Source organism: Sorex araneus, chromosome 1, assembly GCF_027595985.1.
Source record: "Sorex araneus isolate mSorAra2 chromosome 1, mSorAra2.pri, whole genome shotgun sequence".
Taxonomy (NCBI): Eukaryota; Metazoa; Chordata; class Mammalia; order Eulipotyphla; family Soricidae; genus Sorex; species Sorex araneus.
In genome coordinates, this window is record NC_073302.1 from 379,576,952 (window position 1) to 379,592,732 (window position 15,781).

Sequence of the window (15,781 nt, forward strand, 5' to 3'; positions counted from 1 at the left end):
AGAAATTATCCCTTGAGATGTTCATATGCTTTTTTAATCCTGACATTGCATTTGCAAAGCAACATTTTCATAACAATTTTGTTTCCCACATCAAAAGTCCCCTAGGAAATGGAATGAACTAGCCAGCATATAGTAATATTCCAATACACTTGGCAGCTATAATTCTTACCATAAAAATGTCAAGTTGACAAACTGGTTTATAAAATAAACTCTGCAGAGCCTGATGTGTAGTCAAAACTCTTTGTTTTTCAGAACCCCAACAGAAGCTAAACGTAAGGGACTTTCTGGGACATGAGTACTTTGACTCTGGGAGGAAAAACTTTGGGTACGGGGGCTGCATCTGCTTCAGGGTCATCCTGTCTGAAACTTGCCATTCCCTGTTTTGCTCCAATTTTGATTTGGGGATTTCCTATACCTCACACTGGCACTCTGAGAACATTTTGTTAATTTAGTTCACAAGCAAAAACTGTGATAGAATTGATTTTGTAAAGAGGTTAGCTGTTGTATGCAAGATAGGTCAGCTGTGTGCAAGGCAAGTGCCTAGCCCACTCACTGTACTATCTTTCTGGCTTCCAGCAGAGAAAAGTATAAACGGATGCTTCCTACTGCTCAAGTTTGGCATTATATGCTCATTTGTGAGGAATGCCTAAAGGTTAAAATACAATTATCGAGCCAAGTTGGGATCATGGGGCTAGAGAGGTAAAAATGCTGTTTGAAAGTTTGAAGTACTGAGAGAGAATGTTTCCCTGAACAACAACAACAACAACAACAATCCAGCAGCACTACTTGTTTTTTTCCCAAGAACCAGGACTGAAGAGACTGAACAGCAAGTGGGGCCTTGCTTATAGTTGTTTCAATACCCAGACTCATATGGTCTCCTGAGCCCTGACAGGGTTGATCCCTGGACTCAGAGCCAGGGGTAAGCCCTGAATACTACCAGGTGTGGCCCCCAAACAAAAAAAACAAATAAAATAAGTCCATGGTTAATGGTAGCTAGTAGAAGAAACAGAGTCTAAAATTTGGCAGAGTGCAGACTAGAAGAGGACCATTCCCACCTTCTAGGGACAGAGAATTGGCACTTTGCTTTTTATTTTTATGCCATGGGCTGAGATGATGCTGATTACATAAAAATTAAGACTGGGCACAGGGCAGTCTGCATAGGTGTGAAATATTAAATACATTGTTGTAAAATAATGTGGCTCATCAATACAAAATTTAACAGAATGGTGGTTAGAGAGATAGAAAACAATGGGGAGGGGGCTTGCCTTATGTGCGACATACTTGGTTCAATCCCTGGCAACACAAATGGCCCACTGAGCATTACCAAGAGTTATTCCTGAGCACAGAGCTGGAATTAAGCCTTGAGTATAGTCAGGTATGCCCAAAGAAACCAAAACAATAAATAAAACAACAAGTATCAGTACAGGTTCTTTATCTTCTTTGCTCAGTTTGGATGTACATGTGTGCCAGAGCATATCAGCACAGAAACTTTGGAACCAGCTGTGCACCAGCTGCTCATAGGAAAGAGGGAATGATGAAGAACATGTCCAAAGTATATGCAGCCAATCTCCAGATCTCTGTTCAGGATGATCTACTCTCACTCCATCACTTACTCATATACCCATCACTAATACACTACTAGCTAAAATCAGGATCATTAAAAGCATGGTTAATAATGGCTTTCATAATTAGGCATAAAATACCAATGGGGGGGAAGCAACACATCAGAAGACCAAATCTCTTGTCATTCATTCTGTGCATACCCTGGAACAAGGGACATTCACTCTGATGCTTCCTTCACCTGTAAAAGGAATCTGTGGACTAACTTAGATCAAGTTAGTATCTAAGATTCTTTCCACATAGAAAGATCTATAATTTCACTTGGATGCTTAGCCTTCTGCAGACTTGATGGTGTTACAGAGCAACAGAAGGTTTTTTCATACCCTTAGGAATAACAAAGCATTGTTAGGAGAGATGAAGTCATGAAATTTTCTTATAAATGGATAGACTTGGAGAGTATAATGCTAAGTGAAAGGAGTCAGAAAGAGAGGGACAGACATAGAAGGACAGCACTCATTTGTGGATATAGAATATCATCACATGAGGCTGACACCCAAGGACAGTAGATACAAGGGCCAGGGGGATTGCCCCATAGCTGGAAGACTGCTTCATGAGTGGAAGGGAGAAGGCAGATGGAATAGAGAAGGGATCACTAAGAAAATGATGGCTGGAGGAACAAGTCGGGATGAGAGATGCGTGCCGAAAGTAGATAATGGACCAAACATGATGACCTCTCAGTGTCTGTGTTGCAGGCCATCTCGGTGTCTGTGTTGCAGGCCATGATACCCAAAAGTAGAGAGAGAGTATGGGGAATGTTGTCTGCCATGGAGGCAGGGGAAGAGTGGGAAAGGGGGTGCATACCGGGGATATTGGTGGTGGGAAATCTGTACTAGTGGAGGGATGTGTGTTTGATCATTGCATGATTGCAACCCAAACATGAAAGCTTGTAACTATTTCACAGTGGTTCAATAAAACTTAAAAATAAAAAACAATAACAATAGAAAAGAAATAACAAGGCATCAACTCAATTGAAGACCAAGGTAATTATTTAATATTATTTTTAGTCTTGATTGAGGTATTGGAATTTACATTAATGTTAATGATTGTTTTATGCATGCATAATTTCAACACCACTCCCATCACCAGGGTATCCACTTTCCTCCACCAAGATCCCAAAGGTCCCTCCTGTCCCCTCCCTCTAAGCTTAGTTCTTAGTTCAGCTTCCCAATTCTGTTGCCTTTGGCCATTTGTTGCTCCTTTACTGTATGCCTTAAATCCCACAAACAGGAGAGATCTTTCTGTATCTACCCTTTCTCTCTGACTTCACTCAGCATGGTGCCCCCTAGTTCCATCAATGGAGTGGCAATTTCATGACTGTCATTTCATATAGCTGCATATTTCATTGTGTGCATATGTTACAACTTCTTGATCTATTCATCCACAGCTGGGCCTTTAGATTGGTTCCATATCTTAGTTATTATACTCAGCGCTGTAATGAACATAGATGTGCATATGTTAGTAAAGTTTTATTGAAAGTGTCTTTTACCTAAGCAAAAGGAATTAATAATAGGAATATATAGGGCCCAAGCTTACTTGCTAAAGAGGGTCTCTAGTTGTTATTTTTACAATGCATGTTAGCAAAATGGAATTATTTTTGAGTGTATTTTGAGGAACGGGAAGGATTTTCCCAAGAACCTCTTTTACTTACTTATAAACTTTCTATGGGAAATACCATCATGGATTCTGCTGGTATTGACAGGTATAAAAAATTTTGAGATCTGCTGCCAGGTGTCAGCAAGCTGGCAAAGAACCATGGTGTAAGGAAACGTCAAGCCAACAAGATGGCTTTCACTCAATGCTCTAATGCAGTTTCATCAAGCTTTTTCTTATAATAGGAATGTTGGAAATGCAGTATCTATATATGAATATATTGTCACTAATTTCTAAAAATAAAAGTGCATTCAGAGTTTAGTGTTTGCAATCACACAGACATATGTCAAACTCTTATACCTTCCAGTTTCAAGTATAAGGGACTCAGCTCCTATCATTAGGGTACATGAGGCATAGGACACTCTGTCATGGCTCCTTGATTTGAGTCTGTGAAGAGCAGGAAGGTGAGAAGGCTCAGTCTGATTTTAGACAGTCAAGAAAATAGGTGTCAGAGGCATAGATATTGGTGAGAATGAAAGCCAAAATTTATAGACGGTTTTAAATGATCAAAACATTGTTTTTATCCTTTCATCTAAAACAACATAAAGCCACAAAGTGCTGTTATGTTTTAATGGTGGCCTCAGAAACGTTATTTTGGGAGTATTTTGAGTAAGTTCACAGTTCTAATGAGGTAGTGATGACTCCTATGTGTCAGACATTTGAATGAAGCTGCATGCCTTTCTCCTGCCATTTGGTGCGACAAGGGCAATTCTATTCAACACCAACCTAATTTTATTTGGCTATTTGACTCTCCCTCTGTATGTTATATTGTTGTTGGGTTTTTGTTTTCTTCTTTGTGAATGAGATAAAAAAATTTCCAGATATCCATCTTTTCCAGAAGAGACACATCTTATTATCTTTAGTCAATTAATGTTGGGTCAAAAGCATAGAGTAACACTCATTCAATCCAATTATATGATTTTCCTTCAAGAAGATGGATCTTCATTAATGACTGATTTAGATTAAAATACTACTCAACTATAAAAAGAATGAGGAGTCGCTTATGTAACCATATAGGAAGGTCACTGGGATATTATGCTACATGAAAGAAGGAAGTTGCACAGTAGTTTATAATATGCTGTCCTAAAGCCAGAGAGAGCATATAGTGGGCAAGATTCTTGCTTTGCACAAATCCAGAATTGCTTTTGATCCTGGCACTGCCTTTGGTCTACCAAGCACCACTGGGGCTAATTCCTGAGTACAGAACCAGAAACAATTCCTAAGTACTGCCAGGTGTGGCCCAAAAATCAAAACATGAAAATAATTTTTTTAAATTAATAAGTGGGCTAGAGAGATTGTACAACAGGTAGTGTGTTAGCCTTGCATATAGCTGACCCAGGTTTGATCTCCAGCATTCCATATGTTATCTTGGAACCAGAGAGATGATACAGTGGGTAAGATTTAGGCCTTGAAAATTTCCTTGAGCACCACAAGGAATGATTCCTGAACACAGATCCAGGAGTAAGTCCTAAGCTATCCTGCTGTCTTAAGGCTAGGAAGGGGAAATATAGATTCACATGTTATTTGTATGTGATCTTGGTATTATCTATGTAAAATCACTGGGAATCTATTAAACAATTAAATTATCTAACGATAAAATGGAGATGGGAATGATATTCTAAGTGCAAATTTTTTTATTGGTTTGATTAAAAGAGTGTGAATGCAATGCCTATTTAAATTTTAAAAATTTTAAACAAAAATTTAGGATGTGTATATTTGTTAAGATAGCACTAATTTTAATTGCAAATAAATCACAAAACTCAAAGACTTAACACAACACTTGTTTATTTTTTACTCACACACAGTTCAAAAGTTCACATGAAGTTCAGAGACCTAGGCTCCTTTCAAACTAGGGCTCCTTCCTCCTTAGTATCTGCATCTTCTACATCCACCCGGTGGAGTGGAGTTAGGAGGTGGTGGGAAAAGGATGAGCCTGGAAGTGGAGCAATTTCTTCTACCCACATTGCTTTGGCCAGAATGAAGACATATGGCTGCCCTAGCTGCAAAGGAATTGGTGACAACAGTCTAACTGTGCACCTGGAGGAAGAGGATGCAGTTTTGCAGAAAGGTAGTGTCTCTGTCATCAGTGAAAAAAAAAAACCTAGAAGAGATAAAGTACTAATCATTTCATTTATTTAAAATTAAAGGTATTTCTAGAACACTGTTCTTGAAATTGTGGCATTAAATAATGATTCTTGCAAGACAGATTTGTTGATCCTGTTGAGATAGACACATTCACTAATCTCATCCATTCATCAAATGTCTCCATCTGAGGGAGAAGGCAGTCATGAGAAAATTACTATTAGGGGAAATCTTGAAAATCCACGGAAACAAGAGAACTCAGCTCAGGATCCTCTGTTGTGTTTGCATCAATGGCAGACTGAGGACAGTTCTGCCACTTATGGCTCTCCAAAAGAAAGAGAAAGAGCACCAAATGCTTCAAAATGCCTCAACTGTAGTCATTTCTAGTGCCAGCGGGGAGTCCAGGACTGAGATTAGAGTCACTTTCTAGTGGAAGGAAATAAAGAACAAGCAATAAGATCACTAGGTGTCTCCAGAAGAAAACTATACATTGTTCAGAAACACCTTTTCAGATTCAAGCCTTCTACTGCTTTTAAACTATCTTATGGTTGATGGCAAAGCAAATCCTTCACATCTACAGACATGCAATAATAAATTTTATCAAGTGAAAGGCTAGTCCTCTTCAACGAAAAGTCCTTTTGTGGGTTCATTTGAAAATTCTTTCCAATATTTCTGATCTTTAAGATGTCAGTTCTTTGGATACTCTGCCCGGTACCTTCATTTACAAAGAAATAGTCAACATACGTTCATAAAAAAAACATATTTTTATCTGCAAAATATTCTTAATTTTATCCCTTTCAAAATGTCTCCTTTAACACTAGTGATTGTTGAGGGAGAGGATTTGAGTTCTGGCTTTTGTCAAGCTTTGTTTTCTTTCTTTGGTTTGTTTTGCTTACTTAATCTTTAGGTTATACCTAGCATCCTTTCTAGAAAACCTATTTTGTAGCAAATCATAATGCGAAATCATTGCAAATCGGACAAGGAAACATTTCTGCCATCTTCCACTTCCACTTCCCACCCTTGCCATTAGGATGAGGACCACCATATTCTCGTTAGTGTCCACTTCTGCTGACATTTCAAGCTCACACAGAACAGACAATCTTTGGAGAAGCCCTTTTTGGCTAGAGTGTTCAACAAAAAGGCTGAATAAAGCATCTTGGGTTAAAACCTTCAAAGCTGCTAGACCACCTTTGGTTACTTTTCCTGATTAATCTGGGAACACTTCAAACTTACTTATCAGCATTTTTGAAATATCACAATTTTGAAAAATACTTTGTTAACATATAAATGCCTTTAAACATTTCTTTTAATTAGCAAAACCCTTCTGAAATTTACAAAAATGTTGGTGTTTGAAGTTTATTTGTAAAGACCATTTTTTATGAAGTCTTATGTAATTAGACAGAAAATGAAAAATACATTCTCCTACCGATAACAAATACAATTCTGCTTATTTATTTATTTGCATTGACTCCTAGAAGCTCAGACTCAAATTTGTGACTCAATTGTAATGGCTTAAGAGGAACTATTTGTCTGCACTCTATCTTTCTCCACTCGATTTTAGCTGCTAACTGATATTTTGCATTTTAAAGTTTGTTTTCTTCTACTTTATTATAAACATCTAATAAAACATGTCAACTTCCATAGGTCAAATAGAATAAAAATATCTTACAGGAAGATTATAAATACATCTGTCTTTAATCTCATAAGAATACTTTCTAGGAAAATTCCAATTTCCCTGTCATTGTTCTTTCCCTTTCTACTGCATTCAGAGACAATGAAACCCTTGGTTTTCCTTACCTTTCATTTGTATTTAATTTACTGAGTACACTTTTGGAACAGACAAAGAAAGTCACAATAAAATCAAATCTTGTCACATGAGGCTGACACCCAAGCACAGTAGATACAAGGGCCAAGAGGATTGCCCCATAGCTGGAAGCCTGCTTCATGAGCGGAGGGGAGAAGGCAGATGGAATAGAGAAGGGATCACTAAGAAAATGATGGCTGGAGGAATCAGTCGGGATGGGAGATGTGTGCCAAAAGTAATGGACCAAACATGATGACCTCTCAGTGTTTGTGTTGCAAGCCATAATGCTCAAAAGTAGAGAGAGAGTATGGGGAATATTGTCTGCCATGGAGGCAGGGGGAGGGTGGGAAAGGGTGGGTATACCCAGGATATTGGTGGTAGGGAATGTGCACTGGTGGAGGGATGGGTGTTTGATCATTGTGTGATTGTAACCCAACATGAAACCTTGTAACTATCTCACAATGATTCAATAAAATTAAAAAAAATCAAATCTTGTATCTTGTTTACTGCATTGATTTTACATCACTTAAACAATATTGCATTTGAAGTCTATAAATATTTCCCAGACATATAACTATTTATTTAAAAAGTATTTCAAGATTTCTAAAATCTCATCAGTCATTCTATTCTATTTTATCTGGGGCGGAGTCGGGGTGGGGATTGTGAGTTGGGCCACACCTGGCTGTACCCATAGCTTACTCCTAGTGCTCAGGGGTTTGGGAAGCCCTATGCAGTGCCAGAAATCAAAGTGGAGCCAGCTGCATGCAAGGTAAGCATCTAAACTCCTGTACTGTCTTGGCCCCATCTTCAGTCTTTTTATAGACATTTCAAAAGCTGAAAAAAAAAGTGCCATTATACTTAGACATCCAGACTGCCATCGGTATGAAATTGCATCTAGGATTAATCTAAACCACCCTGGGTGCTCCATCCTCAGCCATCTCCTTAAAGAGGCGAAATCTCCATTTAAAGGAACCTAAATTGTTACCTTATGGGGGAAGACTTAAGCACTGAGTAGCTGTCAAAGGGAATAACCAGCTGACTGTGTGCTAAAAACCCATGGTCCAGGTGACTGAAGTCCACATCAAGTCTTGTTCTCACAACTCACTGTTTTCTGTATGGGGTTTCTAATTTGTTTTGTAAAATATAAGGTGATAGTTCTTCTGTTCAAGGGGATTCAGCATGCACTATTCAGCATAACCGGTGCCTCCCTCATTATCAAAACCCTTCTCGCCATTTTCTAAAAATAACACAACATCTACAGAAACCCCAGGGCTTCTTTAAAAACCACTTTCTTTCCTTTTAACCAGACAATTGTCTTTAGCAATAATAACTCAGGACTTTGGATTTTACTTCGTCTCTGCGGGGTGTCCTGGCCTTGTATTTGAACTTACTTCACTTTGCCTTTATTACCTGAGGAGATTTTCACTTATGCATTTATTTGCCCATTTGTGGCTGACTGTATTTACCAAGGATGGCCACATCAAATTTGCCCATACCATCGACTCTTCTGCAATAGGAAATTAAAGAAAAGAAAATTAGGTTTTGTGAAAAGATTTGATAGCCAGCTTTATGGCCACTCACTTTCTCAACACAGAAATCAGTTTCTCAAATTGTGTTTTTGTTCATCATCTAGAGGGTTATTCCACTTTTATAAAGTGGAAAGAAAATTACTGAAAATCCCTTCCCAGGAGTAGAGCTGGGGGAAAGAACATAAAGAAATGAGAATCTGGAAATTGATTCCTTTAACATTACCATGCTCAAGTACCTGTTGAAGGTCTTAATGTTTCTGAGGAGATGTATTCCCAGCCTGATGGCTATTACTCTTTAAAACTACTACTTTGTGGTGTGAACATCTGAAACTGGGTTTATAAGGTAATATTAGAAGTAAAAAGAAAAAAAATCAAAATTGAGCTGGGCTCCATAACAGAAATAAATTTATGAAACTGAGCTAATAACATTTTCTCATTCTCATACTGTTCTCACTCTCTTTGGAGATGAGGATATAGAATACACCATTCCCCAAATGACTGTTGTGAAAGCCTTTTTTATGAAGCATATGAGAAATAACAGGGTTCAAATAAACATGCTTTTGAAAGCACTGATCACATTTTCTATTACTATGTAAACAATGACCATATATTTTGTTTAAAACAATACAATCTATTATCTCACAGTTTCTGTACGGGTCTAGAACTGGGCCCACTTTGGTCCTTTGTACAACTGTAATCAAGGTAACCCAGAGCCGGTTCTCATCTGAAGTTCAACTAAGAAAAGATGCATTCCTATCGGCATGTTGGTAGTATTCATATCCTTCTATCTGCAGGGCTTACGGCCTCTTTTTCTCTTTGGCTGTTGGTGATAGATCGTTTTCCATTCCTTTGCCACTTGGGTCTCCTTTCATCAAAGCCAACAAGTGAGCAGAGGTTTCTTCATCAGATGGTCGTTAGCATCACATAGAATACAATTGCACAAATGCAACTTTGTCCATCCCATCATCTTTGCTGCAATCGGTTGATTAGAAGCAAGTCATAGGTCTCACCTGCACTCAGAGGGAAAGGATTACAAAAAGGCATGAGTATTAAGAGGTAGGGATCATGGGAGTGAAAAACTACTGAAGTCGTGGCACAAATGACTTTGTCTACCATGCACAATAAGAAACTTGAACTATAGAGTGGCTCCCAGCTGCTGAACATTGTCTCCCTAGGGCGACCACCATAAACCCTCTTAAAATGGTGTCTGAGAACAGTCAATGTTGTCAAAATATGTTGATTGTTCCTTCCAGCTAGAATTTGACAGACTTTGTCATCTCATTCATTTTAGAAAACTTACCATTGTTAATCCCTTCTCCACCTCTTTAAAATGTCTCATAGAAAACCCAGAAAAAACTTTCCCAAGAACTTGAGGATCATACCTGTGACACATTGTTACCAAATGGGACAGGAGGGTAGCAACCTAAATGCTAAGCAGCCATCTATAAGCATGGGTATTTAGCACTGGCTTTGGTGGGTCACATTGACCAATCTCCCCTCATAGTGCCCTCTGGGACTTTTAATGTAGCACACTCCCACATTTAAAAGGCATCTGGCTTTTAGTTTCAGAGTAGGTAAGCTCAGTTTATACTGGACTCTCTTTTCTTTCCTGCAGCAGTCTGATATAAAACTTGCTAGAAACCAATGGCCAATATTCAACTTTAACAGGACAGGGGAAATCTTAAGAGTTAATCTTCTAGATAAACAGGGACCTACAGGTTTTGCTTTCAGTTTGTGTTTCTTTCTAACATCTAGTCTAGCAAAGCTGAACTTTGGGCGTACGCTCTTGAAAGTGCTTTATGTATTTATCTCTTCATACAATACACATATTCTTATCTAATTGCATGTGTTTTAAATTAATTTTTAAAAAAGTACAAGGTAACTTTGATACTGAACAGAACTATAGGCATAAAAGTACAATCTGGCATGTAGGTCTGGCCTTGAAATGTAGACTAGCCTGAATGGCTAGAGAGCATTTTCTCCCTTGGTGGGGAAAAAATGACAAACACTTTTGAAGAAAAAAAATACAACAACAAAAACTCAGCCTTGTAAAGAAATATCAGGAGTCCAGAGAGTGAGCTCAGTGGGCTGGACTGCATGCCTTACATTCTGGAAGCCCGGGTGTGATTCCCTGTACCACACGGTCCCAAGCACTGCTAAGAATGACCTCCAAGCACAGAGCCAGGAGTATGGCTTGAGACTGGCTTCCTGGGCTTCCACACAAAATAAACTGAATTGGAATCAAGGAGTGTACCATTATTCTTCACTCCAGACCTTTAATAAGAGCTCAATTTTTCCCTCGTGGGGAGTCAGAAGCATCCCCATCAGAGAAACAGTCCATGAACCAAACCCAGGCCTTTTACTTAAAGACACTCTTGCTGTTGCATCAGCGCATTTATTCCTCTAGACCTCTTCATTTCACCCTAAAAAAGCAGAAGCCTGTCTTCCCTGATCTCCTGCAAGGAGCAGGTCATTATCTATATCCATATCTCCTCTGAGACAGTTCTACTGCCATCCAAATGTGTACCTCTAACCCAGCTAGTCAAAGGATAAACAGAACTTGTAAATTACAACACATGAGAAAAATTCAAATCAACAGATACTGAATAGTTGCAGAGCAAGAGGATGTGTAGATACAGTGGTTTGTTTTTCAAGAGAAGCTCATGACGTCTTTTCTGTTTTATGGACACCAAGAGCTGAGATTTCCCACAAATATTTTGTCTGCTTGTGAATGAAGAAAAATGTAAGCTTTGATAAGCCAAAGAAAAAGCCACTTTTCCTGAATAAATTTAGAATGCTTTGAAGATCAAAATAACTTTTCCGTTATCAAAGTTTTGGGAAATAATATTAACTCTTGATTTTATCTTTTAAAAAGTTGATTTGGCTTCAGTTCTGTCAGTGTCTATATTTGGCAGTTATTTCTCTAGTATTTTACTATCTTTAGTATTCCAAAGATTACTAATTTGATAGCCTAGTTCTCCCTCTTGAAGAACCTGGCAAGCTCCCGTTTACTGCCCACACAGGAGAGCCTGGCAAGCTCCCCATGGTGTATTCATATGCCATATACAGCAACAATGATGGGTCTCATTCCTCTGACTCTGAAGAGCCTCTAATTTGGCACCATTAGGAAGGATGAGTAAAGAGAGGCTGCTAAAACCTCAGGGCTAGGATGAATGGAGACATTATTGGGCCCGCTTGAGCAAATTGTTGATCAACGGAATGACAGTATATACATACCTCTCGGAAAGCCCGGCAAGCTACCGAGAGTATCTCGCCCGCATGGGAAGAGGATGGCAAGCTCTGATAGGTCTTATTCCCCTGACCCTGAAAGGGCCTCCAATCGTTGGGAAAGATGAATAAAAAGAGGCAGCTAAAATCTCAGGGCTGAGAGGAATAGAGACATTATTGGTGCCCGCTCGAGTAAATCAATGAACAACGGATGACAGTAATACAGTTATACAGTATTCCAAATGATAACATTTCTATCACTGCAATGACATTATATAAGTATCCTTGAAAATATGACTCTTGGAAAAAGTCATATAATGATGCCACATTAATTCTACAGTGAAATGAAATTCCCTATATTTTGCCCTCTTCTTTCATATAGTTAATTTTCCCCCATGAAAGATGATGCGGGCCAAATATAGACTAGAGACTGAACGCAATGGCCACTCAACACCTTTATTGCAAACCACAACACCTAATCAGAGAGAGAGAACAAAAGGGAATACCCTGCCATAGTGGCAGTGTGGGGTGGGGGGAGACTGGACTGGGAAGGGGGGGTGGGATGTTAGGTTTACTGGTGGTGGAGAATGGGCACTGGTGAAGGGATGGGTTATCAAACTTTGTAAGGGAGAAACATGAGCACAAAAATGTATAAATCTGTAACTGTACCCTCACGTTGACTCACTAATTAAAAATAAACTATAAAAAAATAAAAATAAATAAAAAAAAAATACTGATAGATCTACATATGAGCACAATATATGTATAATTCAAAAAAAAAAAAAAAATTTTCCCCCATGAGATTTCACAACTTTTCAATAAAATTGTCATTTCTACAGACAGCTTCATTTTTATTGGCAGCTCATTAGTGATTTGTTCCGAGATTCCAATTCAGCAGTAAAAAGTTTCAAGTCTTGAAACAGGGATGTGGCTAAAGTGGTAGAGCACATGCCGGCATGTGTGAAGCTGTGGGCTCCCCTTCCAAGACCATGACCACCAGAACCAAGGGGTAAGGCCCCTGAGCACTGCAGAAACTACAACCAAGTTTCAGTTCTAGCTCATCCAACTTTTGGATTCTAGCTTTAGCTCCTTAACTACCTCTTTCAAGGGCTTTTGAGGATAGTCATGTCCTGCATGCTTTGAGTTTCCTTCACCAGATGCAACTTTTGGGAGCTACTTAGCTAATGTTGATAGCGGATTTTTTTTTTCTTACAAACTTATAATACCTTATAAGCTTATTTGTGAGCAAGATGTTTTGATGAAAACTAAAGCTGAGATTATGAAAACATTCCATAGAGATGCAACTATTTTGAATAAAGAGTTCATTTAATATCAATTTTGTACCTGAATATCCCTGGTATCCATACATACAGTAGCAGTGCTGCCAATAACTATTTTGTTTCTTAGAGACTCTCTAATTCCCCAGTCCAGTCCAGTCTGTCAGAAACTCTCTGGCACTTGGATTTGTGATAAATTCCTTTGTTCACACATAAAATTTCCCTTTATAAAAAAAAAGTTTGTGTGCAATTTTATTTTTCTGAACTGCAGAGGAATGAAAAAGCTTTGCAATAATTCTGTGGATAACATTTAAAAATTAGGAAATCATTTTTTTGTTCCAAATTTTTTGTTCCAAAGAGTAAACTGATGTTATACTCCTCTGTTTCCTTATCAAGATACCTTGAAATTGAAGTAGACTAGAAGAAAGTCAAAGGAAAATTTAAAGGATTTGAAATCAAAGGGACAAGCAGAAAAACAAGTTATGTCTGGAGAGGATAGAAGGAGCATGGCAAGAGCATTAAGCTTAGGAGAGAAGACAAGCCCAATGATGCGCTGTGAAGAGCGGTGAGGGGCCGGAGTGATAGTATAGTGGGTAGGGCTGTACCACAGCCTTGCATGTGGCTGACGAGGGTTCAATCCCTGACACCCTATATGATCCCCTGAACCCACCAGGAGCGATTCCTGAGAACAGAGATCGAAGTAAGCCCTGAGCATTACTAGGTGTGGCCCCACCCCTCAAAAAAATGGTGAAAATTAGACCCGTGAGTGCTTCCAAACCAAATTACATAAAAACTCAAATTATGGAGCCACCAGGCAGAGTGGGCATCTGGAGTGGAGAGTGGAGCTGAAAAGAATATGAATATAGAACAGACTTGTAGATGGATTCCCTAACTTGCAGAGGCAAGCAAGGATCACTACAGCTACAGATAGTCCACTGGCTGTAAAAGTAGAACCAAGCGTCTCTGTGGGAGAGACACCAGGAACCTTAAGGGCAGAGGGGAGGCCTTACTGATGTCAGGAAGGGGTGAGTGAGTTTTCATGAGCAGTCATGGACTTAGTTCCATTAAAGCCAGACCTCATTGCTGCCCTGAAACTTAGCTCTAAGGAGTGTAGCATTCTTTCGGGAGGAAATTAGTGTCACAAAAAGGAATCAGATTCTGACATTTGGAGGAGTCTCATACAGAAGTCTTCTGGAGTGAAACTTCCCAGCCTGTGAGCTGCCCAAATATACCCTCCGTGAGTGCAGGAGGCAGTTAAGGATTTTAAGATATTTGAGGAAATACAGTATGAAAAGAGATAAAGAGGAAGGGATAAATATTTGGGAACAGAATGGGAATAAAGAGACAGGGCAACCTAATCTGGCTACTTGCAGATTTGGAACTATGGTCACAAGCGAGGAAGTCCGAGTTCTCCAGAGGAGGACACAGCAGGATAGAGATAAAGTTCTCTTAGATGAAGAGGGGAGTTTGGAGAGATGGCAACTTTATGAGAGATCAGCATCAGATGAGAACAGAGCAGCAACTAAACTTAAGAAGGTGCAGAAAGCAGGACCTAGAGGGATACATGTTGATAGAAAAAGAAAATTTGATTTATACAATGGAAGAAGGACTGATGGTCTTAGTATAGCTGGAGAAAGGCATTCAGTGATACCAAAAAAAAAAATGTCTTTGAGAGTCATAGAGATAGGGAATGGGTTAAGGAACATATTTGCCTGTGGTCAAGCCGGTTCTATCTTCAGCGTCATATGGCCCTGTAAATGGGGAATAGCCTTGGAAGCCCCCCAAGCACCAATGAAGGCCTCTGAGCATCACTGCAGTGGCCCAGGCAATCTCCTGCTCTGACAGAGCAGAACTGTGTCTATGGTACTGAGCCACAAGTCTTGTTGGAGAAGGGCCCCTAGATCTTCTGAATACCATTTGGGAGTCCCTCCCTGCAAATGTCTTTGAAAACCAGCAACTCAATAAAAAAATGGGTAAAGATATGAATAGGTGCTTCCACAGAGATTATACAGAGGGCAAGATGGCACATTTGAAAAACAGTTTGATATCATTCGTCACTAGGGAATTATAAATTAAAACCACAGTAACTGTTTGGCAACAAGCAAAATAAAACAAACAAAAAGAACAAACAGAAACTACCCAACCCTGGAGAGAATATAGGATGGTAGCTATCTGATATCGCTGTGGGAATGTAAAATGGTATTTGATGAGCATTTTGGTTGCATCTACCAAAGCAAAATATACACTTAGGACAGAGCAATCCCATTCGTCTTTTATGCAGTTCTCAAAAGATCTGTTCACAAATGTTACTGCAATTTCATTCGTCATCACCAAAATGTAGAAAACATTCAACTGTCTCAACTGGCATATGGGTGAACATACTAATACATCCTTACAATGAACTCTATTCCATAATGAAAAGAAAAAACTCCCTGACACATTAAAACAACAGAGGTGAACTCTTAGTGAAAAAAAGCTCATTCAAAAAAGCTGTATATAGAACCATTTCTTTTGTACATTATGAAGAAGAAAAAAATATAGACCTGTTGAAATAGTTAATGATTTTCAGGGTTTTGGAATGGGGAGATGGC

The 15,781-nt window shown here is 39.0% G+C and overlaps 1 protein-coding gene across 1 annotated transcript in view; it reads right to left on the reverse strand.

The window, feature by feature from the left end:
* Positions 1–5,038: 5,038 nt before the first annotated feature.
* The window catches only part of PHF14 (PHD finger protein 14), a 189,608-nt gene continuing 178,865 nt past the window's right edge, over positions 5,039–15,781 (reverse strand). The window contains exon 18 of the mRNA XM_055147149.1: positions 5,039–9,695. Within this exon, the coding sequence (XP_055003124.1) occupies positions 9,672–9,695 (24 nt within the window). The 3' untranslated portion in view covers positions 5,039–9,671. The remainder of the gene's footprint in view (positions 9,696–15,781) is intronic.